Here is a 25,526-nt window from a genome sequence, read left to right as displayed (position 1 = left end):
AGCAGGGGTTTCATTCTGGACATCTTGGATATCAGGCAGAAAGAGCCCACTCGGAGGCAACTCTCCATTGTCAGCCATGCCTGGGTTGCCGTTAATGGTTTTGTAGGGAAGTTCCTTTGCTTTCCAGGAGGGTCACAGCTTAAACCCTGCATCTCCCCATAGCTTATACACCACATCTCCTTCTTGACTTGAAATGCTCTTCATGTTCACTTCCAGCGTGAACTAACAGCAGATGACCTATGGTTAGAGGACCTGCTGAATTGACCTTTACCAAGGGCCCCACCCTGGTGGCTCAGACAGTAAAGAATCTGCCTGCAGTGTGAGAGACCTGGGTTCAATCCCTGGGTTGGAAAACCCCCCTGCAGAAGGGAATGGCTACCCACTCCAATATTCTTGCCTGGAGAATTCCGTGGACAGAGGAGCCTGACAGCTATAGTTGATGGAGTTACAAAGAGTGGGACAGGACTGAGTGACTAACACTTTGACTTTGAAGGGCCCCACCGCCTAGTGGTCAAATCTGGCATTGCAGTCTTATTTCTTGACCTCCCTTGGCATCTGTCGCACCACTCCTGTTCCGTTTCTTCTACCTCTTAGGTGCTTCTCAGTGTTATTCACTCCACCGTTTCTGTACAGGTGGCCTCTGGGGCCCTGGCCTCAACTACTGTGTCTCTCTTTCCTGACACTTATTTCTGGAAGCATTTATCTTCATCCATGGCTTTACCTGCCACCTCAGTTCTGTTTTTTATATTCAAGTTATTTTTTCTAAACTTCCAGTCTCAAATGGGCAGCTACCTTGCACACATCTCCTGTGCAGCACGCAGGACATTTATACTCTCCTGAACACTACTTCTTGGGCATCCTGGGCTCCTCCATAATAAAGGCCCCTTCCCCCTTAGAAAGAGGGGAGTCTGAGGATAGGAGACAGGCTGTGCACCCCAGCCAGAGGCAGGGCCAGCATGGCTGTGCTTTCTGTACTCATGGCCCTTGGAGGTGTGTGGTCTGAAATCCTAGTGGGCCTCTGCTGGGGTGATGCCCCCACCTCCCAGGGGCCCAGGCTCCCGCAGTGGGGGAAATCTCTCTCCCTAAGCCAGAGGCCCTTGGAGCCTGACTACATGCCTCTCCGGCTGCAGGAACCAAGTACCAGGCCATGCTGAGTGTGGATGACTGCTTTGGGATGGGCCGCTCGGCCTACAACGAAGGCGACTATTACCACACGGTGTTGTGGATGGAACAGGTGCTAAAGCAGCTCGATGCTGGGGAGGAGGCCACCACATCCAAGGCCCAGGTGCTGGACTATCTGAGCTATGCCGTCTTCCAGTTGGGTGACCTGCACCGTGCCGTGGAGCTCACCCGCCGCCTGCTCTCCCTTGGTAAGGAGCCTCTGGGGGAAGGTCAGGTGCAGGTGGGAGGTGGCAGGGGTGGCTGCTGTCAGGGACCAAGCCAGTCTGACCAGTTGCCTAGCTGGTGACCAATTCTTTGCTGCTTTCAGGCCCAGGCTAGCTGCCAGCTTGCTCTTTACCTACCTCTGTTCTGGCCTTAACCCTTGCCCAGTCACTGATGGATACACTCAGGCCTGTACATAGATTTCTGTTCCTTTTATAAATGGGAATCCAGGGTTGCAGTATATCTGCTGTTCTGTAGGGTGGAGCCTTTATTAAATCCACAATAACTCTAGAGGCAAGCTGTATTTCAGGGTTGCTGCAGTGACGTGACCTGACCTGTTATTAGAGGCCTGAGCTCTGACTGATGGACTTGCCATGGCTTTGGGCATTTAAGTGTCTTGTGATGTTAGACTGAAGGAGATCAAAGCACTGTGTCTCAAGAACCTATTTGTTCCTCTTCTTATTAATATTTGGGATATCATAGTTTGGGATTTCAGTGGCCAGCAAAGACTTCCTTTTGCTGCTGCTTTTCATGGGTCCTGCGTCTGAGGCCAGCTAGTGTGGATGTCTGTTAGACGGATGTGGGAAGAGAGCTTTGTAGACTCTGTCATGTTAGTAAGAGCCTTGGACAGGGAGTCGGGTCACCTAGATTCCTCCTCTGAATAACCTCACGTTAATTTCCTCACATCTTTGGGCTTCAGTTTCCTCATCTGAGGGGTGGCTCAGTAATCCTACCTGGCTCGCTCCTTTGTGTTGCGAGGCCCATGGGACAAAGCTGTGGGAGTGTCATGTGGCTGTTCTTGCTGGTGTTTCAGCCTGCCTTCTCGCTGTGGCCAGGGCGTGATGCGCTTACCAGTAACAGAGCAGATGGACTCTAGGGCACGGATGAAGCTAGCACACAGCCAAGTTGGGAGGAGGAGGCAGAACTCTGGACTGCTTCTCTGGACCCGTGTCCTCAGGATTTCCAGGGAAGTCTGAGAGGAGATCTGCATCAGTGACGCGGCATCCCCTCCACCCCCCGCTTTGTTGCTCCTTTCTCATCTCTGACCAGAGTGGAGAGAACCTCTGTTGGGTTTTCCTCTATGACCAGCAAACTCCGCTTAGGTGCTGTGGAAGCCAGAATGCTGCGTGCAAGTGAGCTGCTGGGAGAGAAAACCGCTTACAGAATAATTTCTCTAAATGACCTAACAGATGTTTGTGGTTTCCTTTTCCTTCATGTTCTTTCCTTTTGTAGACCCGAGCCATGAACGAGCTGGAGGGAATCTGCACTACTTTGAACGGTTGTTGGAAGAAGAAAGAGAAAAAATGTTATCGAATCACACAGAAGCTGAGCTCGCATCCCAGCAAGGCATATACGAGAGGCCTGTGGACTACCTGCCCGAGAGGGATGTCTACGAGAGCCTCTGTCGTGGGGAGGGTGTCAAACTGGTGAGACATGTGGCTGGGTCAGGGCCCAGGCAGTGGACCTAGATTTCAGCTCTGGATAGACAGATGTGAGGAAGATGTTACTCTGTCTCTAGGTGGTTTTCTCAGTTCTTGGTCGTATCTGCTGAGGCTGACATGTGGATGTTCTCCGAGGTACAGGGTAGGAGACTTGTCTTCCCTGAGGTCCCAGGCAGAGCTTCAGTCCTCTGAGTTGTTGCTGAGCACCCCTCCCCATCCCAAGAGGCTAGCTTCTGCTTGACTCACTGTTCTAAGAAAACCCGTGGGACTTGATGTGCCTCGGGCCCCAACGGAAGTCATGATCTCTAGCAAAGACAAGACAGTTGCTAGAGCTTGGTATGAGGTATCACTGGCCTTGGACAGCCCTGGGACCCCGGTGCTTCCTCACAGAGGCTCAGATGTGAGTCAGTCTGTTGGCCTTCTCCGTGCCCGTGTCTGCTTGCTCCCGCTGGCTCTTCTGTCTAGAAAGACGTCTCCCCTGCCCCAGCCCTCCTCACCTACTCACGTCTCTGTGAGAAGGGTCAGGAATTACACCCTGCCACAGGGCTTGTCAAATGAGGAATTCTTGGGAGAGGAGAACTTCTGCATGATTTGTGGCGTATCATTTCATGCCAGCCAAACTGAGGGGCTTTTGTTTTCTTGTCTGGTGAGGTGGGAGGGAGCGACTGCTGGACATGGGGTTTGAGACCAGTGTCTGCAGCCAGCTAGTCTGGGACTGAGGGTTAGGACTCACTCGGTTCAGGGCCTGTTGTTCTGTGTTCCCCAGACCCCCCGAAGGCAGAAGAGGCTCTTCTGTAGGTATCACCATGGCAACAGGGTGCCGCAGTTGCTCATCGCCCCCTTCAAAGAGGAGGATGAGTGGGACAGCCCGCACATCGTCAGGTACTACGACGTCATGTCTGACGAGGAAATCGAGAGGATCAAGGAGATTGCGAAACCCAAAGTAGGTGTCTCCGCCATTCCTTCTCAGGCCGCTTAGTCCAGGTGCCATGGGCAGTGTGGCTGCTCACCCAGGTGGCCTCTGCTGATGGCTTGCATGAGTCCACTGTTGGGTACTAAGGTACTGCAGACTCGATTTGACCTTGAGAAGTCATGGTCCACGGGGGGAACCAATGTGGACAGACAAGGGTGGGAAATAAGGGCACCCTGGGCAGGTTGGTGGCTGGCGTGTGGGTGAGTGTTTAGGAAGTATGCCGTGGGGTACTGCCAGGCTGGGTCCCGTGGGGCTCCTGATGAGGGCTGCGAAGAAGTGATTGACTTGGAGGAGCGTGAGTGTCTGCAGGACTGTCTTCTCATCTAGTAGCACGCTGGGTCTCTCTGTTTATTCACACCTTTAAATATTTTCTTCACTTAAGCCCGGCGCTTCTCTTGTTAATTTATTCCTAGGCAGTTTGTTGTTTGTTGTTGTTGTTATTATTATTGTTATTGTAACTTCACTTTGTCTCTTTCACCATTATGATTTTACTGGTTACGTTATTAAATTAGCATACCATCATAAGCTAAACTGTTGATTGTAAAAATATATTTCATCATAATAGCTAATGTGTACTGAGTTCTGAAGTGTGGCAGGCCCTATTCTAAGTCCTTAACATGTGTTAACTGCTGTGTCTGCTCAGCAGGCTCCATCATCATCTTCATTTTACCCGCAAGGAATTAGACCTGGTGCAGATCACAGCTAGTGGTTGAACTCATTTCTTATTCTTTTGGTTTTAAGCTAATTATCTTAGGTTGTCCATATAGTACTGCTGCTGCTACTGCTGCTAAGTCACTTCAGTCATGTCCGACTCTGTGCGACCCCATAGACGGCAGCCCACCAGGCTCCCCCGTCCCTGGGATTCTCCAGGCAAGAACACTGGAGTGGATTGCCATTTCCTTCTGCATTGCATGAAAGTGAAAAATGAAAGTGAAGTCGCTCAGTCGTGTCTGACTCTTAGCGACCCCATGGACTGCTGCCCACCAGGCTCCTCTGTCCATGGGAGTTTGCAGGCAAGAGTACTGGAGTGGGGTGCCAGGGCCTTCTCCGCCATATAGTACTAGCACCTGCAAATTAGAAAAATTTTGTTTTCTCTTTTCTAGTCATTATAGTTCTGTTTCTGTTGTCTTGTTGAATTGTCCAGAGCTTCTAGAGCGTTTTTATAATAGGAATCTTTGTCTTGTTCCTGAATTTCCTAGAAATGCGGTTGGTATTTCACTGGTAAGTGTGCAAGTTGGCTGTTGGTTTTGTATATATGTCATCATATTACAAAATTATTCTTCTATTTCTAGTTCATAAAAGGTTTTCTCCCATTTGACATCTTTCAAAGAGAACTGCTTGCTGCCATGTCCCCACCCTTCTCCTGTCACTGGTGATCAGGAGCGAGGAGTTAGCTGGAGATCCTCTATTGCTCTGCTTCTAAGAGAACTGTCGAGGCCAGGAGGCCAGGACTCCTGGAGAGACCTAAGATAGGTTCCCATCCTGGGCCCTGGACTGCATCTTGGAACAACCTTGCTTTAAGGTACTAGGACCTCCAGGGCTCAGAGCCAGTTGTTAGTGTCACTGATATTGCTGAGGGAGGGTCTAGCCAGAGTGTGTGGAGAATGGGGACCACAGACCCCCACTGTCTTCCATTCCCTGGACCAGCTCCAAATTCCTGCGGGAGAGAAAACTGCTTTCTTGGCTGTCAGGTGAAGGAGGCACTGTGGTGCCAGACCCTCCTGAGAGATTGCTCCCTGTCCCTCTGTCCAAGGCAGAAACATTGCTCGGTGTGGATGTGCTCATGCTGGGTGCGTGTGTGCACATGGGTGTGGCTGAGGAGGAGAGTGGCTGGGAAGCTAGTCTTTGAATAGAAGCCCCGTGAAGGGCCAAACATGTTGGCTATTACAGGCAGACCTCTCCTTTCCGGAGCCTGTGAGGGACAGATGCTATCCTGGCTTTGAAGTGGGGCCCATGAGCTTAACTTAGCCTGTGGGGAATGCCTGGCAGCTGCCTGCAGGTCTCTGGCCTGCGTTCAGAATAGCTCTGTCTGTCCCTGGGAGCCGCGCACAGCTGCCCAGAGCCTCCCTGTGGGCGTCAGGCCAGTGCTGTGGTTCGCTTGTTTGGATGGGATCTAGCCACAGCTGCGGCTGTCATCAGGGAAGAACAGGGGTGGGATCTCGGGGAAGCCCTCCGTTCTGGGTGCAGCGGGTCTTACCTGAATGTGCTGCAGCAGCACCTGTCCACTTGGCCAGCCTTCTGGTCCATCCACCCCCTCCATCCCTTCTGCCACCTCTTGCCCTGACCTCTCTCTGACATCCTCACTGGCCTCCTTGTTCCTGCTCTGACCCCTCCTTAGTCAACCCTCGATGATGTATCCACAATGATCCCTGTTACACTCAGGCTGTGGTGTCCCTCCCCTGCTTCTCACTGGTCACAGGTGACATCCAGCTCAACCCCCTCTTGCCTCCTCAGCCTGTTCTCATTTCTTCCCTCTCACTTCTAATCCACAGTCATATGCCACATCCATTTTGACCTCTGGGTCCCTGCGTTGCTGTTCCTGCCCTGTTCCTGTAATCTTCTCCTGCCTGGCTAGCTCCTGCTTACCGTTCAAATCTCAGCTAGGTGGTTCCGCCATCACCCGCTTTAGGAAACCAGTCTTGACCCTGTCGACTGCGCTCCCCCAGACACTGAGTGTCCCCCTTCCCGGCTTCTACATGCTGTGCTGTGACCACGCAGCTGGTTTTCCGCCTTCCCACCTGACTGAGTTGTATGAGGATAGCAGCCATGTCTTGGTCGCCTGGCATTGTGCTGGGCACATGAGGAAGCACTAGTTAAGACAGTCCACAGCTGGAGCATGGGGGGCTGGCCCCAGGCAGCAGGCCCTTCCTGAGAGTATCACTGCACCAGTCTGTGGAAACTAGGGGATATGAGATAGGTGAGGTGTGTACGTGTTATTATGAGTGAGCATGTGGAGGTGGGTGGCTTCCAGCAGCCCTTCACTTATTGCTGCTTGTAGACTGCTTTCCTGACTCTATCTTCTGACTTTGCAAAGCTCCCAAGGGAGTGAAAACTATGCTTTCTGTTTTTGTTCCTTGTGCAGTAGGAGGCCAGCAGAGGCTGTGCAGTAGGAGAGTGTTTGGGTAGGTTTCTGGGCAGAGGAGGTTGCTGAGGTTCAGAAGAACAGTGGACTTGACCGTGTTGAGGGGAGCACGCAAGACGGAGACTCAGGGACGGCAGCACAGTCTGAATATGGTGGGAGCGGCCAGGCGTGGGCAGGTGTGGTGTGTGGGCCTGGGGAGAAAGGGGCTGTCTACGCAGATGGGTGAATAGACTAAACAGACTCCATAGGCATAATTCTGCAGACAGCATGGACCTGGGAGCCAGGGGCGGGCAGGGGCCAGGCTCTGACAGCAGAACAGGAATTTGGAGACCACTGCCCTGGCCTGGCTTGCAGGATCAAGGGGCCTTGGCTAGAGCCACTACCTGCAGAGCTCCTTCCCTTCCTGGTCTGATTGGCAGATCAGGTCCCAGTCTCTCCAGGAAAACACTCAAGGCAAAGAATGATAAGTGTGCCCTTTCTTCCTGCCCTCCAGCTTGCACGAGCCACTGTTCGTGATCCCAAGACAGGTGTGCTCACTGTTGCCAGCTACAGAGTTTCCAAAAGGTTAGCAGAGGTGATGGTGGAGGAGGGATGGCTGCTCACGCCCCAACTCCGGGGCCTCCCAGTTCCTACTGAGGGCGGTGGCTTGGGTGGGTGTCCTCCCTGCTGGCGCCCGCACCTGCCTACGGGGAGCTTTCACTCTGTGCTGCCTTCAGCGCCGGCCCTGAGGCTGGGGAGAGTGGAGGACCTCATCGAAGCCTGCTTTGCCGTGTTTTTCTCTCCCTCTTGTTTCGGTGTAGCTCCTGGCTGGAGGAGGACGATGACCCCGTTGTGGCTCGGGTGAATCTGCGGATGCAGCACATCACAGGGCTAACAGTGAAGACTGCAGAATTGTTGCAGGTATGGCTTGTTCCTGGGACCCTGGAGTTGGGAAGGGAGTGTTTCTAGCTAGATCATCTCCCAGGGTGCTCAGGGCTGGGCCTAGGGTAACTGTATGACTACAGGATGCCACGAGTACGGAGTGGCCTCCTATTGGGAAGCCAGAATTAAGTATGCCCACTGGCATTCAACAGTTAGTGTTCACAAATGTCACCTGAATATCTTCTCTGTGCCCAAGTATCACACTAGGCGCTAGGGATTGTTGGTGGGTGTGGCGGGCCCATTTACGTCATCTTAACTACAGAAGCTGACATCCTGAATTGTTCCAGGGACACCTCTAAGAGCTGTGAATATATTCAGAGGTATGGTTTTGAGTCTTAGTCAAGTCCACTTGGAGGTAAAATGTTCTATAATACTTTAGCAGGGAGAGGCCTAGATTGGTTGGATGGTGAAGATGAAATACTCCATTTTAAGTAATTCTGTGGGACCCTGGCTTCCTGCTTTTTATTTCAGAGGTGAAGACACACGGCAGCACCGTACTGAACATTATGGGCAGAGCTCCTACTAATATGTCTTCTGTTCTATTGCATTAAAATCAGCACTGGGCATGCTCCCTTCTGAACATCCCAGATTCTGAATTCTGCTGTAAAGTGATGCCCTGAGACACTGCCAGAAAAGTTTCACTGGCATTTTTCTTGAGTCTCTTGGATCTGTTTGGCCAGAGGTTCTGTGTATTTAAGGATCTCACACTTTAACTGATCAACCATAGCTCTCAGTAGAATATTGAACTGAGATCACTTGGAAAATATTCTCTGAACTTTTGCCTGGACACATCCAAGCAAATCAGCACTTATTCCCCACTACATAGCTGGGTCAGCAACCAAAACCAATTTTGAAGGTTGTCTTTATGGATTTGTGTGAAGTCTACCAGAGTTTTTTTTTTTTTTTTTTTTAAAGCATGCTGATTATCTTACAGTCTTGTGAACATTTTATGTAATTTTTTCAGTTCCACTGAGCTTAGTGTTGAGTTTGAAAGTCTAATTTTTAGGTAAGATCTGCAGACAAGCGCATCAAGAGAGGACTTCTGCCACATCTCCCACTCCCCTGTTACGTGAGAGAGCACACCCCTTTCAAGAGCGAAAGGGTCTCCATGCCCCAAGTGCATTCCTGTTGGTGTAGTTGTGATTCATACCTTCCTGGAACAGGTTTTGTGTTGTTGTTAAGACATCTGCCATTGCTTCCTGCAAATGAGCCAGTGTTAGGACCATCATGGCCCTTACTGAGGATGATGTTCCATTTGGTTGCTGACTCCATACCCTGGACCAAGTGGCTGAAAAGAGTGTACAAGGCCTGTACCCCTGTTGCTCTCCTGGATGACTGTGTATGCCAGGCTGTACCCTACCTCACATGCAACCGCAGAAGACGCAGCTTTGTCCTTGGTCTGGCTTCCTCTTAACTGACCTCTTGTAATGCTGTGACTCAGTTGATAAGTGGGCTTTGAATGCTGCAGCTCCCAGCATATGGCCTTTTATGGTCAGGGTCTTCCGGAAGACCACTGTTGTTTGCTTTCATTCTCTAGGAGCTGTCTTGGCATTTTCTTTGCCAGCCGGTGTTGTTCAAAGCTTTGATCCTACACGGACGGGGGATAGGAAACTAGGTTTCAGAACCTGTCTCCTAGTGTTCATTCCACATAGTGTGATACATGCCTAGGCACCAGCAAGAGCCTTCCCACCAGGGTCCGCATGGGGGCATTACAGGCTTCTGGAAAGGAACTGGTTCTTCTGCTGTCTGTTGACACCCTCACCTGTAGTTGATGTGTTTGCTTTAGATCATTTGGAAGAAAGGGTGATCGAGGCTTTCTTTTGAATTGGATGAGGGCCTGTCTGAGAGTGGAAGAGATCCTGCATTGCCAGAATTCCTGAAGGTTGAAGACTCTGCTGATGTCTCAGTCTCACCGAAAAAGTGATTTCTAACTCTTTTTCCCCCTTCACTCTGACCTCAGTATTTTAAATACCCACATCTTTCAAAGGACTGACCCTTAATACTTTTGTGACAAATGAATACCTCCTCTCAGGAATCAGTTTTGATGTACAGCTTCTTGTTATGTGAGGTATGAGTCTGGGGCCTGGAGTTGCCCAGATGGTGGTTCTGATGGCTGCACATCCAGAAGTTCCCATGGCACTTGTACTATTTGGGGATGGTATTAAATACTACAGGTACAGTAGCCTGAACACTATGATCAAATGTGAGAATCACCATGATTCTCAAAACTGCTAAAAGATGAGCCACCCGTAACAATGCAGCTTCTTTCATTATCCCCAGGTAGTGAAAGTTTAAGCCCTCCATCCAGCAAGTGGGAGTGTTGGAAAATGCAGTCATACCTTGCACCTCCAGCAACAAGCAGCAAGTGAACTCTCCTGAATGCACTGGAAAACTGATCACAGTCATGTTTAAAGTTTTCTTCAAGTTCTTGGCTATAGTGGATCCAAAGAAAAATCATTTGTGATATCACTTCATCAGCTTCTCTAGCACTTCTCTCCTTACATGCATCGTCAGTCTCAGGGTCACCTGCTGAACTGGGCCTCCTCGCACTGTTGATAGTATTTTTGGTGTGGGACACTTGACGGCCGAAGCACCGTGTGACAGGATGTTTTCTTCCACTGATTCCGATTCTCCTTATCAATGTTTTTATTTTTATGGACATTGAAAAAAATCATTCTGCCCCAAATCTGCGTTTCATCACATTCAAAAAATACTGTTTTATACTCCAAAAGGAGGATTTTCTCTCTTGTAGAGTCCATCCTTCCTCTCCCTCCATCCTGTTAATAGATGGCCATTATTGCTAGTTTTGCAGCATCTCTTTCCTGACTCGTAGAATCACCACAAAGTTTATATGAAACCAATTTTCTGAGGACTAATAGTTGAATCTTCAAAGTGTTTATGGTTTCATTAAGACACAGTAGCCAAGTGTTCCCAGATAGACATTGGTGTTACCATTTGGTACATCAGCTTTCATGTCAGATTATGCATTTCATCTTTTTTTTTTTCTTAGTCAGTTTATTTTTATTTTTTTTTCAATTTCTATTTTTTTAATATTCTCTATTTGTGATATGATCATGCCTTCCTTTACTTCTTTTTTTTTTTTAGATTTTATTTTAAATTTTATTTATTTTATTTTTTTTAATTTTATTTTATTTTTAAATTTTACAAAATTGTATTAGTTTTGCCAAATATCAAAATGAATCTGCCACAGGTATACATGTGTTCCCCATCCTGAACCCTCCTCCCTCCTCCCTCCCCATACCATCCCTCTGGGTCGTCCCAGTGCACCAGCCCCAAGCATCCAGTATCGTGCATCAAACCTGGTCTGGCAACTCGTTTCATACATGATATTATACATGTTTCAATACCATTCTCCCAAATCTCCCCACCCTCTCCCTCTCCAACAGAGTCCATAAGACTGTTCTATACATCAGTGTCTCTTTTGCTGTCTCGTACACAGGGTTATTGTTACCATCTTTCTAAATTCCATATATATGTGTTAGTATACTGTATTGGTGTTTTTCTTTCTGACTTACTTCACTCTGTATAATAGGCTCCAGTTTCATCCACCTCATTAGAACTGATTCAAATGTATTCTTCTTAATGGCTGAGCATTTCATCTTGAACTTCGTCTCTCATCTAACTACTGAAGCTAAAATAACCATTGTGACTTAGAACTTATATTGTGCTGGTAAACTGTTCACAAAGGTGTTTATGACTTCTGATCCAATTAGTGATACCTGAGGTGGCTCAGGCCCTGGTCTGGGTTCAGGCTCCACTTGGGAGCACTGAGGTAGCAGCAGTTTTGGGACCCCTGCAGCCAGCTGCCCAGGCCCTGCTGCTGCACTTGGGTGCAGAAGTATTCCGTGCAGTGGACCACTATGAGATGGGGTGGGATTTGTTTGTCCTATTCAGCCTGACCAAGATGAGTTTCTGGGGCCTGGTGACAGAGGTGGCAGGAGCATGGCCAGGCACTGAGTAGCTCCCAAACTAGTACTAAAAAGAAACCCCGCACGCAAACCAGTTCTGAATTTATTGTTGGCATTCTTCTGGATTACCGCTTCATTATCTTGCAAATAATCATGGCCTGCCTGAAGGAGGGCTCCCTCTGCTGCCATTCATGTGTCCCTCAAGGGCTGGAGCTTCTCCACGGTGGCCATCTGCAGCTTGCCATCATGTCCTTTCTTGGAAACCACATTTGTGCTGCACCCTTCCTCTTGGACACAACTATAGACCTGTTTGCAGCATTTGTTCTGCCCAAACTGGCAGGGCATAGCTACCCTCCTCAGAGAGGCTGCTCCTTGGGGTTCTGGTTGTTACCTGGGAGATGGGCTGCTTCAGGGTGGTTCGTGCTGCTGACAAAGTCCAATGCTGTTATTTCCTACCAGGTTGCTAATTATGGAATGGGAGGACAGTACGAGCCACATTTTGACTTCTCCAGGGTAAGATCCCGCTCAGGTTTTTTCAAAGGCCCTGCTCTAGCTGATTTGAGAAGGCTGTAGCCTTCACCTTAGCCCCCTTGCCTCACCAGGGCCCACTCTTTATTACTGGAGAAGCCCAAGTCCAGAGCCAAGTGCAGCCCGGCTGTTTCCCCTGTGATATTGGGAGTGGTCCCCCGACCCAACCCTGCCATTCTTTGCCCTGACTCTGAAGCAGAGGACATCACTAGGTCTCTGTGAACTCTTTCCTGCCCCTTCTCCTCCATGCCCAGCCAGGATTTCCCTTGCAACTTTGGCCCCTGGTCCAGGCCTATGTATGGAACCCCTGCTTAGTACCTTCCCTCAACCTTTTTGGCCCCAGTCCTGTGGGTGGCGGGGGAAGTCAGTTGCAAACTTGGGTGAAAGTTGTTGTCTATTGCAGCGACCTTTTGACAGCGGCCTCAAAACGGAGGGGAATAGGTTAGCGACGTTTCTTAACTATGTAAGTATTGGGTACAGGCCCACCTGTGTGCTTTCACTTAATTTTATAGAAACATGAGCAAGATGCTTTCAAGCGTTTAGGGACGGGGAATCGTGTGGCCACGTTCTTAAACTACGTAAGTATGACGCCTGCAGCGTGTGGGCTTAAGGGGAGCCTGGGTCCAGAGTGCTCTCTTAAATATGTTCCCATCAGAGCTGGTACCACCAGCTGTTGCTCAGTGGCTGGGTCCTCCTGGCCCTCAGCACCGTTCTTCGCTGGAGTAGAGTGTTGCCCCATGTTTCCATTTGTATGCTTCTCCCAACTCCTGTGATTTACATCCCTGGCTCCTTTTTGATGGGCCCAGTGCTAGTCTGGACTTTGGGGATGGGTGTCCTGGAGAGGTCTCTGCTTAGTGTCAGAGTGAGGAGGTGGCCTGGAAATGCTCTTAGATGAAGCGGCCTTCATTTCCCCGAAGCTCAGTGGCCTGCCTGCCTCCCACCTGCTGCCTGTACTCCAGCCAGGGTTAGGTTTACCTCTCACATGAGGAACAGGTTCCTCTCCCTTTGGCTGAAAGAGGTAGCCCTAAAGAGGCATAGAAGTAACTTAAAGACAGAAGCCTGTGTCCATTTTCCCCTTTGGTGTCTTGTTTAAGTTTCATTGTGTGGTTATTATGTGCTGGGGACTGCTGTGAACATGCTGGTGAGCAGGACATGTGTGGTTTCTCATGGGCTTATGGTCTAATATGAAAGACTTTAGACATAGGAGAGGTAATTGTTTGGTTACCATAGTGATAAGTGCTTTGAAGAAGTAATGCAGAGTGGAGGTTCTGAGAAAGCCTCCCTTGAGAAGTAACATGTCAGTTGAGACTTAAAGGTTGAGTGGAAATTTGTTGGTAGAACATGATTTCTGGTAGAGAGGAGACTGTGTGGAGGCCTGGAAAAGGGAAGGAACTTGGGATGTTGGAAAAAGAGAAAAAAGGGTGGTGTGTCTCAGAGATAGTGTGTTAATCTGGGGTGGCTAAAGGGAGAGGCTGGTGAGACTTCCAGGGCCTTCAGGTTTTAGAAAAGAGCCTGGATTTGATCCTCACTCTGGTGGGAAGCCATCAGGGGTTGTCATTTTCCACATTTACCATTCGTCTGTTGGGTGCCCTTCAGTCTGTCTGGTATGTGTCCTGTGGAAATATTTTAGCTCCACGTTTTATTACCTTACAGGCAAAAAACTTGAATTAAGAGAGCCAGATGAGAAAGAGGTAGTGCTTTGGGCATGAGCTGAGCTCTGTGGGCATGAGTGCAGCCTTGCTGCTATGGAAATTGTGTTCCATTTAGTTTGAGGTTTTACTGCGGGAGATGCAGGCCCTTTGGAGACAGAGTACCCTAGCTGGCCCTGGGAGGGTGGCTGTTGTGGGAAGGTGAGAGTCTGACTAGAGCTGCAGGTTACCCAAGCCAGAAAAACAGTGCAGAGTTGGGACCACCAATGGTACTAGAAGCCACAGGGCAGCTCACAAGGCACACTGGGTAGGCGAGGGCCAGCTTGGACGAGGATAAAGGGCATGGGGGTCAGCCAGGCATTTTCCCAGCACAGACTCAGATTTTCCCCATTCGAGGACAGCCAGGGTATGGGTCTTCTTAGGCCTACCTCTCTCCATGGCGTGGACTGTCCTAATGAACCACTCAGATTAAGCAGGGTTTAGGGAAGGGCAGGGTGTGGGAAGAGCCTTTCTGGCCAGAGGGCTGGTGGTGGAGCTACTGGTGCTCAGAGAAGGACAATCCACATGCTTCATCATGTCCTTTGTGGCTCAGTTGCTCTGAGAGTATTGAGTAGAGGGGCCAAGCTCTGTGTTTTGTATTCCCAGATGAGTGATGTAGAAGCTGGTGGTGCCACCGTCTTTCCTGATCTGGGAGCTGCAATTTGGCCTAAGAAGGTAAGTTCTGGTTCTTGGGGGGTCAAAAGTTGAAGTGCAGGGCCCAGACCTCATTCCTGTCTCCTAGTCCAGTTCCCTGGCTTGCTTGACTATCACTTTGAGGGAGCTTAGCCCTTTCCTGAACCCTGACCTGTGGTCTAGGCTTTCACCTTGGGAGATGGAATGGAGAGGGAAATTCCTTGAGGGCCAGGTGGGATTCTCAGTATCTACCCCACCATGAAGGGTAGGAGCTTTTAGGGGAACTTCTCTACGCTGGAGTCCCAGAGTCCTGTGCCCCTGAACACAGGAGAGAGAGAGTGTTTCTGCTCAGAGGGGGCTCTGTAGTACTCAGCATCAGATCCTTGAGCCCAGTATCTAAGGGTGTTGTATGACAGGCTTTCTCTTTCCAGGGCACAGCTGTATTCTGGTACAACCTCTTACGGAGTGGGGAAGGTGACTATCGAACAAGACATGCTGCCTGCCCTGTGCTTGTGGGCTGCAAGTGGGGTGAGTGGCTTAAGTTGTGGTGGTAGCCTCTGGGCTCTGGTGGTCAGCCTGAGACTCTGAACTGAGAGATACTTGCTGCTGAATTTTCACAGAGTCAAAACCTTCTCCCTTTTGGAGATTTTGGGGTTTTGTGTTTCCTTGATAACCAGGAGTCCCACGCAGCCATGTTAGCTGTCCACTCAGCTGGTTATATGCTAAGACATTTGGTTGGGAACACTTTCAGAGGTGCCTAGAGAGCTGAGGAAGCCCCAAGGAAGACTAGCTATACAGGCATCCTAGGTCCAGGATGGCCCCCAGAAGAGTGGGCTCTGGCAAGGGTTCTGGGGTCACAGTGGGGAGAAGTGGAAACAGAAAGAGGAAAAGGTGTCTCAGGCAAGCAAAGCCCACATGGAACAAGGCTCAGGTTAAAACCAATGTCATAGGTGTGGGGACCAGCTGCCTTTGTCTCTTGCACAAGGGGAGGCTTGTGGCACAGAGACTGAGAGATGAGGCTTGAGGCTGAAATCAAACTGTGGAGGCTGAAAGTTGAGCTTTGTTTTGGAAGCAGCTGTGGTGAGTCATGGAGAGGCTTGAAGCAGGATGTGACAGGAAGTGATCACAAAGAGATGAATTTATAGACCTCTTGGAGAGTTATGGGGATAAATAGTGATAGGTTCACAGAAAATTAAGCAAATGAGAAAGAAAATAAGAAAAAGGAAAAAAGTTGTACCAGAAAGGAAATACAGTTGATCCTTGAATAAAGCAAGGTTAGGTAGGGGTGCTGACCCTCTACACAGTTGAAAATCCATGTGTAATTTATAGTTGGCTCTCTATATATGCGGTTCCTCCATATCCACGGTTCTACCTTTACAAATTCATACAATTGTGGATCATGTAGTACTGTAGTATTTACTATTGAAAAAACTAGGACTTCCCTGGTGGTCCAGTGGTTCAGAGTCTGGCTGCCATGCAGGGGACACAGGTTTGATCCCTGGTCCAGGAAGATTCCACATGCTGCAGCTCCTAAAGCCCATGTACCTAGAGTCTGTGCTCCTCAACAAGAGAAGCCACTGCAGTGAGAAGCCCACACACCACAACTAGAGGCTAGCACCCACCTTGCCACCACTAGAGAAAGCCCACGCACAGCAGTGAAGACCCAGTGCAGCAAAAGATAGATTTAATTTTAAAAATAAAGTGATAAATCTTTAAAAAAACCCATGTATATAACTGGACTTGCCCAGTTCAAATGTGTTGTTCAGGGGTCAGCTGTATAATCTATTAGGTAGCTCAAGTGTGAGTAATATTTACATGACATAATAATGTAAATACTGAATATTAATTTAACTAGAACTTTTAATATAACTATATTGGGAGATAGGAAGGGGAAATATGTATTTTAAGAGTGGTGTAAAAAATTCCAAAGCTCCCATCGTTCATGGTAGACTATCAACATATAAGATCTAAAGTTGAAAGTCAAGAAATAACATTATAAGTATGTTATTTAGAAAAATGAGGATAAATATCAGAAGAGACAAAGGAGTTAAATGTTCAGTGGAAGTGGGGATTAGTGGTGGGAAGGGATAGGTAGGAGATTGCTATTTATCATTATAAGCCTTGTAAAACAATTTGATTTTTTAAGCTAAGTACATGTATTATTTAATTATCACAAAGTGTATTTTAAAAGTGCAGTGACCTCATTTGCACATTAAAAGCAATTTTCTCAATTCATTATGAGTCTATGAAATAAAAAGCGTGGTTTGTGAGTGTTGAAGACACAACTTCAGGTGATGGTGCTAGCACCAGCTCTGCTTCCCTGCTGCCCACAACACACAGGATCGACCTGCTGCCCAGAGCCCTTGAGGTCGACTGAGGCCTGCCACGGTCCTGACAGGCTCCCTGAGGTCGACTGAGGCCTGCCACGGTCCTGACAGGCTCCCTTAGGTCGACTGAGGCCTGCCACGGTCCTGACAGGCTCCCTGAGGTCGACTGAGGCCTGCCACGGTCCTGACAGGCTCCCTGAGGTCGACTGAGGCCTGCCACGGTCCTGACAGGCTCCCTGAGGTCGACTGAGGCCTGCCACGGTCCTGACAGGCTCCCTGAGGTCGACTGAGGCCTGCCACGGTCCTGACAGGCTCCCTGAGGTCGACTGAGGCCTGCCACGGTCCTGACAGGCTCCCTGAGGTCGACTGAGGCCTGCCACGGTCCTGACAGGCTCCCTGAGGTCGACTGAGGCCTGCCACGGTCCTGACAGGCTCCCTGAGGTCGACTGAGGCCTGCCACGGTCCTGACAGGCTCCCTGAGGTCGACTGAGGCCTGCCACGGTCCTGACAGGCTCCCTGAGGTCGACTGAGGCCTGCCACGGTCCTGACAGGCTCCCTGAGGTCGACTCCAGGCCTGCCACGGTCCTGACAGGCTTCCTCGTCTCTTGCATCTCACTGCCCACCCACCACATTCCAGCAGTGCCAAGCTTGTTGGGGTCCCTGACACACACACCAGCGTGGATCATGCCTTGCTCTCTTTCTTATCCTGTTCCCACTTCCCAGACCCTCTTTGGTATAGGAACCACCTGCTCTGTCCATTTCCTTCCCTGGATAACTCCTGTTCAGCTTTCTGTCCCAGCCCTAGGGTTTCCTCTTCCCCCACATGGTTAAACGCTCTTTAGCTCTGTTTCTGTGGCAACCTACGCACATATATCGTGTCACTGACAGACTTTTGTACAGTTATCTGTTTTCCTTACCAGCTCATAAGCAACTTGATGACTGAAACCAAGTCTTACTCATGTCTGATTCCCAGGCCTAGTGTAGGAGTCATCATGAAGGAATCTTTAATTTTGGCTGCTAAATTAACCAAGAGGAATGTAACATACTTTCTGTTTGTTCACAGTCTCCAATAAGTGGTTCCATGAACGAGGACAGGAATTCTTGAGGCCGTGTGGATCGACAGAAGTTGACTGACATCATTTTCTGCCCTTCGCCTTCCTGGCCCCACAGTCCGTGTTGTCTTCAAGTTCAATGTGACAGACTCCTGTCTATGTTCCAGTCCCATCAGGCGGGTCTCTGGAGGCGTGAATGTTTTGTGTGGAGTAGAGAGTGGACTAGGGAAGGTCCTGGACGACGTGGGCCCCAGCCTCTCTGGCCAGCCCATGCTATCTCTGGCCGCTCGGGTAGGGTTGGAGCAGAGTCAGGTGGTCTGCACCTAGCAAGGTGCTTTTGTACCTCAGATGCTTTAGGTGTGAGATGTTTCAGTGAACCAAAGTTCTGATTCCTTGTTTACATGCTTGTTTTTATGGAATTTCTATTAATGTGGCTTTAACCAAAAATAAAACATCCCTGCCAGAAGCCTTAAAGAGCTGTATTTGGAGTATTTTTTTTTTTTTTTTAAGATGGGGAGCTTTTACCAAGGTCACCATTTGGATAATGAATCTGGATAATGAATACCTGAGAGGCAAACTCTGATGTTCCAGACCAGGTTTCAACACTTATTTTTCCTCTAAGCTTCAGTGTTCTTTCTGGAAAGTGAGAGAGACAGTCTCCTTGCATCTCAGAGAACATAGAGACCATGTATATCCATGGTTGTGATGCTATTATAATTTGAAATTTCTTACTTTAAAATTTTGAGACATACACACAGAGTTGGTTGTGATACATAGATGTACACTTTAAAGACTATGAAGGAGAGCATGAAGACCCATGTCACCATCACCTGGGTTAGAGAAGAGATTATTTTCAGGCTTGTACCTCAGGGGCCCCTGTGAGCCCCTCTGATCACATCTCTGACCTGCCCCCAGTACCTCGGTGGTAACCACTGTCAAGTGATCTGTGGTAGTCAGGCCTTTGCTTCTTTGTAGTTTTACTATCCAGGTCTATATCCCTAAATAAATAGTAGTTATTTTGTTTTCCTTGATTTTGAACTTTTTTGTAGTGGAAGCAAGAGTATATTTTAGGGGGTGTTTGGCTTCTTTTATTTGATAGTTGTTTGTAGGATTCATTCATGTTGCTGTGAGGCTGTAGTTTATGTTAATTTGTGTAGTTCAGTTTTATTAGCATCTATCATAGGACAGTATCATAATATACTAATATACTCTTGATAGATATTTGAATTGGTTTCAGTCTTTTATTAATAAGGCTGCTGTTGGATTTTTATATGTGATTTCTAGTGCAAATAAACACATTTTTTAGAATATATACCTAGAAGTGGAAATGCTGACTCTCAGTAGGTGGGTCTTCAACCTTACATATAATGTATTCCAGAGTGGTTATGCACACTGCCACCAGGTGTAAGTAAAAGTTCTTGTTATCCCAGTCCTCTCCAATATCTGATACTGTCACACTTTTGCATTTTAGCTAGCTTATTATATAGTTTTCTCTATCTTAACATGATTATTAATGACATTGAACACCTTTTTATATGTTTATTAGTCTTTCAGTTCAGTTCAGTTCAGTCGCTCAGTCGTGTCCGACTCTTTGCGACCCCATGAATCGCAGCACGCCAGGCCTCCCTGTCCATCACCAACTCCCAGAGTTAGGTTTTGTCTATTCAAATCTTTTTCTTACTAATTCATTGGAATTTTTAACATACTATGGACATAAGCTTTTTGTCGGTTAGATGCTTTGCAAATATCTTTTTTCTACTTTGTCTTTTCATTCCTAGTTCTTTTGTTAAACAAAAGTTCTTAATTTCTGTGTCAAATTTATCAGGATTTTCCTTTTAGATTTATGCTTTTATGCCTTGTTTAAAAAATTCTTCTATATCCCAAGATCATGAAGATATTTCTTGTATTCTTTTCTAAAAGCATTATAGTTATGTCTTTTACATTTATATCTTTAATATAATACACCTAGGTTTTATTTTTGTATATGGTATGAGGTGCAAGAATCTACTTAAAGAGATTCTTTTTTATGTATTTTATTAGGATAGACTAAGCTTGTGGTAGTGTAATAAAATAACCCCTAAATCTTAGTGGCTTAATGAAACCATCTCTCATGCAAAAAATCACTGGTTCTAGGGCAATTGTTATTTATCGACTGCCATACAATCTCCCCCTAGTGGCTTCCACTATCAGAACCTAACAGAAAGCCAGTGAGTAAGGGAATCGGAGAAATAATAGAGTTGCAACTTCTCTGCCTAGAGTGTTCTCTGGATTTCTCTCACTGGCAGTTCTATAATTCTAATCCTTGTATCTTCAGTATTTAGACACTGCTCCTCAAATCCATTTTTTTCCCCAGAGGTTTTCTGCTTAGCTTCTTAATTTTCCATTGTGCATGGCTTCAGAATTTACTAAATGTCCTAATGGGTAAACAGGGTGAGTGGCTGACTGAGTTCTGTATTCCTCCCTCCTGTTAAGTATTCTAAAAAATTACAATCTAATTTTTTGTCTTTCAGTGCCCTTTGAGACCACCAAGATCTCTGCTGGTTTCTCTCTTAGCAGTTACCTGTTACTTGGGTTCTTTATCTGGTTTCCCAGTCTCTTATCTCATGTGTAGAATCAGTAAATAATCAAAGAATAAAAGAAACCAGACTTTTGGCCCACCTACCTGAGATTCATCCTTCTCCAGGATCATAAATAGATGTGTAAAGTTTGAGAGGCTTGGTAACAGAGAACCTAGTGCTTGAGTAGCACAGGAGAATGAGGTCTCATTTAATCAGGAGTTGGCACCACATTGTTAGATCTGGGTCTTGAAAAATAAGTAGGAGTTTTTTTTTGTCTGCTAACCTCAGTTTAAAATACATGCACATGGCTTTAAAAATAAGAAACAGAAGAGTTTACCATGAATAATGCTTTCCTACTCTATTCTCTCCTCCTCTATTCCCTATTCTTAAGGGAACCTTTTTCAATTGTCTAATTTTTCTGACTATAATCATATATTTACAAAGATATCTCTTGATTTTTCCATTTTAGAAATTTAAGAGATGATCATCTAGCTTTGTTCACTATCCTCTATTACATCTTCCCTCTCCCTTTTGTCACTTGTTAATTTTTTTTTTTATAGCCCTTTCTTTGCCTGGTAACACAAACATCCTTTTTATTTTGTAAGCTTAAGGTAACATGTCTGATATTTTACTATGTGAGCTGAAGATCTAGTGTCTGACCAAGCAAGTGGTCACCACAGTCTAGCCTAGTTAACATATAAAATTAACTTTCACATGCCCTCCCAACTTCTGTCATTTATACTTTGGATGCTTGTTTTAATATCCAGGATAAGTTGAATTTAAAAGCTGAAAAACCAAAAACTATGTATATAGCTTAATTTAATTGAACTTATAGTCATTATAATGTTGATATAGCTATAATAAAAAGGAATCTGTGCCTTATTTGTCTAATAAAATTCAGAACAAATTTATAACATGTATTAGTTTGCTAGGGCTGTCAAAATATCACAGACTGGATGGTTTGAAACAAACTTATTTTCTCACAGTTCCTGGAGGCTAGAAGTCCAAGATCGAGGTTTCAGGAAGTTTGGTTTCTTCTGAGGCCTTGCTCCTTGGCTTCCAAATGGCCACTTTCTTACATGGTCACCCCTGGATGTGTTGTCTGTGTCCAAGTCTCCTCTTATAAGGACACCAGTTATATTGGGTTAGGGCCCACCCATATGACCTAATTTTATATTAAATATCTCTTTAAGACCATAATTCCAAATACAGTTGTATTTCAAGGTACTAAGGGTCAAGATTTAAATTTATGAATTTTGGGCGATACATAATGCTGCTAGGAAATCATATTAGATTTGGAACACTATTTGGAATAAAATAAAATTCTTTTCCTTACTCTCTATACCAGATGTAGCCCCTTATAAGCAAGTGTGTCAGATTATTAAGTATGTTTTCATTAAGAATGTTATAACAATAGAAATTTTGATTTTATTGAAGAGATTAGGGAATATGACCTATCTTATGAAATTCTTAATAAAAAATCTTTGAGGCCAGGGTTATGTTAATGGAACCAATATTGCAGGGTACACAAGCTATTATTTTCCCTCAAAATGATTATGCCAAATTTTTGCCTTTCTCAGCTCATAATTTAACGTTCAAAAAGACTACTTTCAATGACTTCAAATATCTTTCTAGTACTGTACAGAAGATACAGATATATTGACAGATACATAAAATTCATTGAGCAGTTACAAAATTATGATCATTCCTGACTCTTTGTCTGTAGACTCCATGGACTGTAGCCTGCCAGGCTCCTCTGTCCATGGGATTTTCCAGGTAAGGATACTGGGTCAGGTTGCCATTTCCTCCTCTAGGGGATCTTCCTGACCCAGGGATCTAACCTGTGTCTCCTGCATTGGCAGGCAGATTGTTTACCGCTGAGCTATCTGGGAAGCCCATCTAAAAACTACATTAAACACAAATACTAATCCTGAGGGGCATTAAGATCAAATTCAATCATGGCACTACGCACAAATTAAAGATGTTTGTTAAATGTTAAAAGATACAACATCAATTGACAAAATACAACATCCTGAAACCTAAATACAACATGCTCAGACAACATGCTAAAACACTGCATTGTGGTGCAAATACATTACACATTTTTTTGCAATTTACCTGTTTGGGATGATGTTTTGAACTGAGAAAAAGTTTTTAAAAGATTGCATATTTTGCTTATAACAAATGAGAGCAAGTAACTGAAAGTATGTCTGACTAATGTTAAACTTATGAAGAGAGATGAATATACTTCCTGAATTTGAAAACAAAGAGATTGGAAATGTACACATTATTGGATGAGTCTATTAATTATTATAGGAAAAGTGTTTATCAAATAGAAATTTAAAGAGATTATAGATATCCTAGATATGGACTTAGCAAGTGAAGTGTCTTCAGATATTTTGAATTTTTACTGAAGCAAAGTTATTTTCTGTGAATACATCTGTTATGTCTGATAACTCAAATCCTGTGGCAGTTTCACCTGAAGTAATTTTAAGCCACATACAATAGCAATGACTTGTAATATAAAATCGGCATTGTGTTGAATCATCTGAAACTGATTCACGTATTTTCTTAGTATAATCTTATCCAAACTTGAACGTGGTCTAGGGAATTTTGTTCTAAATAGGAGTCACAGTGGCATCCTACAAAAGAATAATCAGTAAACTGAAGCTAATTTAAGATTGCACTTGGTCAAGAAAGTTGATCAAGAGTTTCAGTTTTGAAATTTTTACTGAAGAGTTTGCTTCCATTTAAACCAGGAAAATAGAACATATTAATTTTCATTTTTGGTATAAATAAAATATTTAAACTTAAAAATGTTAATTTTAATACACCAATCTTTTCAATTTTGCAATATTTTCAACTAATTTTACTACCTTTGTAACACTAACAAAAAATACACAAAAACTATATTAGCTGCACAGGATTTCTTCTGCCTCAGTCTCTAATATGGCTCGGCATACCACAGGTCTTGTTTTCAAACCTAGCATCTGAACTCTAAATTAGAGTTGCCAGATTTAACAAACAAAAATACATGGCGCCCAGTTAAACTTTAATTTCAGATGAACAACCAATAATTTTGCACTAGAGATACTACAAAATTATTCGTTGCCCATGTGAACTTCAAATTTAGCTGGGCATCCTGTATATTATCTTCCAAACCTAAACATCGTTATTTCACACGGGGGAGAAAGCTGCCTGCCTGCTCCTGGGCCCACTAAGGCCGTCTCCACACCCTGGCCGCTGGTTATGCAGAGGTGACGGGGGCTCCCAGGGGCAGTCGCGTGGCTTCGAGTCTCGCTGAGCGGCCTGTGGGCATGTTCAATCCTTCGGCTGGGGAAGACTGAGAACACCTTTCGGTTCCCACAACCCTCCCCGCAGCCTTCGCTCCAGCACACTGGCCTACTCAGGTGTTTGTGCTTGCTGGTCCCTCTGCCTGAAAAGTTCCTCCCCAGCGTGGTCAGCGAGTTTCTATCCTCATTCCGTTCAGTCTGACCAAGCCCCATCTTAGACACCTCATCATACTGGCCTTTCAAAACTTCCTTGAACATCTGCATCCTCATTCCCGCCCCCTGCTCTGCTTTCTTCCTAGCACACACCGCCACCGTAACATGACATTCTTATTTATGTATTAGGTTTTGACTCAACTTGAACGGAAGTCCCCTGAGGGAAGGAAATTTATTTTCCCACGTCTCTATTCGCTTTTCTACCAGCGAGTCTTCCCTCAAGCTAAGTACCCGGATGGGGCGGGTCCTGTGGGTAGTCTTAGGGAAGGGGCGGGGCTTTTGCGGAAAGGGTGGGGCCAGAGGTTTCTGGAAAGGCATTGATCCTGAGGTGCTTGTTCCGCAGTTGAGGAGGTGAGCGTTGGTGCTGCCGGCGTTGAGGGTTATGTAGTCTCCGTAGTCGCTGTTGTTAGGGCTTCTAGCCCGCCTCTCCGTTCAGGCCAGCCCTGACCGAGCAAGGGCCGGCTTGGTGCGTGTGCCTGAGGCACTGTGTCCCCGTGAGGAAGCGCTCACAGCACAGGTGGCGTGGAGGTGGCGCCCTGAGGGAGGGTCGGGGAGCGTCCAGCGCTGTCTAGGACGTCATTTCCAAGGCTGAGGCCACTTTGAACAAGTTTTTAAAATGTTGTGAAGATTTTTTATTTCTCTAAACTCGGGGAAAACTTTTTGTCTGCGTGAAATGTTTGGGGGTTAAGAGAGTAAGTGGAAGGTCACGGGTATTTGGCAAACCCGAAGTTGAGTATTTTAAAGGACTTTTTCGGTGTGTTTCTGAAAGTGGTTTTATAATACTAGCAACCCACTAGGTGGTCTCTTGTTACTGATAATGCTCTCTTTGAAAAGACAGCCTTTTTCTTAGCCTTGCTTCATGAATTTGCAGCCCCTAGCGACTAAGCACAGCCCAGCACAGGCCTCGTTGAAGTCAGGACCAAACCCCTTGATGGGCCCACAGCTGTCCTCGTGTCTGTCTTGATTTCACTGGCAAGCTACTTAAAACTTTATCCAATATTTACTGTCCTCTCACCTCCCATTCTTTATTTTTTGACATGGTAAATCTGCCATAACTAATTCCCTGAAATAGTCTGGTGAGGTGTTAAGGTTCCTCCTAGTGGTCTTACTCGGTAGTAGACACTTTTGACTTTTTCTCATCCAATGAAGGAAAAATAACTTCATGGTTATTGATTTTTCTTTCTTTCCCAGACTCTCTTGCTAACTTTTCTTCGTTGGCTCACATTTCTCCTGTGTATGTCCATGTTTCCTTTTCACAGTACTATACTTTAAAAGGAAGGCTCTTTCTTACTCTCAATGCTGTAACAATCATTTATGTGCTTATGATTTCTTAAACTTCACTCACATCTCTGTCTTGAGTTTTGTTCTAGACTCTTAGGTCCAGCTTCCTAGTGAACATATCTACTTGGAACTTACATATAACTCTGGAATGGGTGTCACAAATTATTCAATGAATGATCATAAATAGGGCCTGAGGTAGGAAAAAAAAAGTTATTGTGGCTAT

The 25,526-nt window shown here is 46.2% G+C and overlaps 2 protein-coding genes across 7 annotated transcripts in view; both read left to right on the top strand.

Moving 5' to 3' along the window:
- P4HA2 (prolyl 4-hydroxylase subunit alpha 2) overlaps window positions 1-18,432 on the top strand; it is a 37,910-nt gene extending 19,478 nt beyond the window's left edge. For 4 of the 6 annotated variants that reach the window (XM_025293073.3, XM_006054015.4, XM_006054012.4 and 1 more), the window contains exons 7-16: window positions 1,131-1,370; window positions 2,617-2,810; window positions 3,592-3,768; window positions 7,374-7,444; window positions 7,681-7,780; window positions 12,190-12,243; window positions 12,771-12,836; window positions 14,553-14,621; window positions 15,011-15,107; window positions 17,970-18,432. In XM_025293073.3, the coding sequence (XP_025148858.1) occupies window positions 1,131-1,370; window positions 2,617-2,810; window positions 3,592-3,768; window positions 7,374-7,444; window positions 7,681-7,780; window positions 12,190-12,243; window positions 12,771-12,836; window positions 14,553-14,621; window positions 15,011-15,107; window positions 17,970-18,040 (1,139 nt within the window). In that variant the 3' untranslated portion in view covers window positions 18,041-18,432. Of the gene's footprint in view, window positions 1-1,130; window positions 1,371-2,616; window positions 2,811-3,591; window positions 3,769-7,373; window positions 7,445-7,680; window positions 7,781-12,189; window positions 12,244-12,661; window positions 12,722-12,770; window positions 12,837-14,552; window positions 14,622-15,010; window positions 15,108-17,969 lie in introns of all 6 variants that reach the window. The other 2 variants (XM_025293074.3, XM_006054016.4) reach the window with 2 other exon arrangements.
- Window positions 18,433-18,583: 151 nt separating this feature from the next.
- The window catches only part of LOC102414203 (prolyl 4-hydroxylase subunit alpha-2), a 147,924-nt gene continuing 140,981 nt past the window's right edge, over window positions 18,584-25,526 (top strand). The window contains exon 1 of the mRNA XM_044948719.2: window positions 18,584-24,373. The gene's annotated coding sequence lies outside the window, so the exon portion shown is untranslated. The remainder of the gene's footprint in view (window positions 24,374-25,526) is intronic.

The sequence above is a fragment of the Bubalus bubalis genome, chromosome 9, assembly GCF_019923935.1.
Source record: "Bubalus bubalis isolate 160015118507 breed Murrah chromosome 9, NDDB_SH_1, whole genome shotgun sequence".
NCBI lineage: Eukaryota > Metazoa > Chordata > Mammalia > Artiodactyla > Bovidae > Bubalus > Bubalus bubalis.
This window is presented reverse-complemented; position numbering and strand designations above follow the sequence as displayed.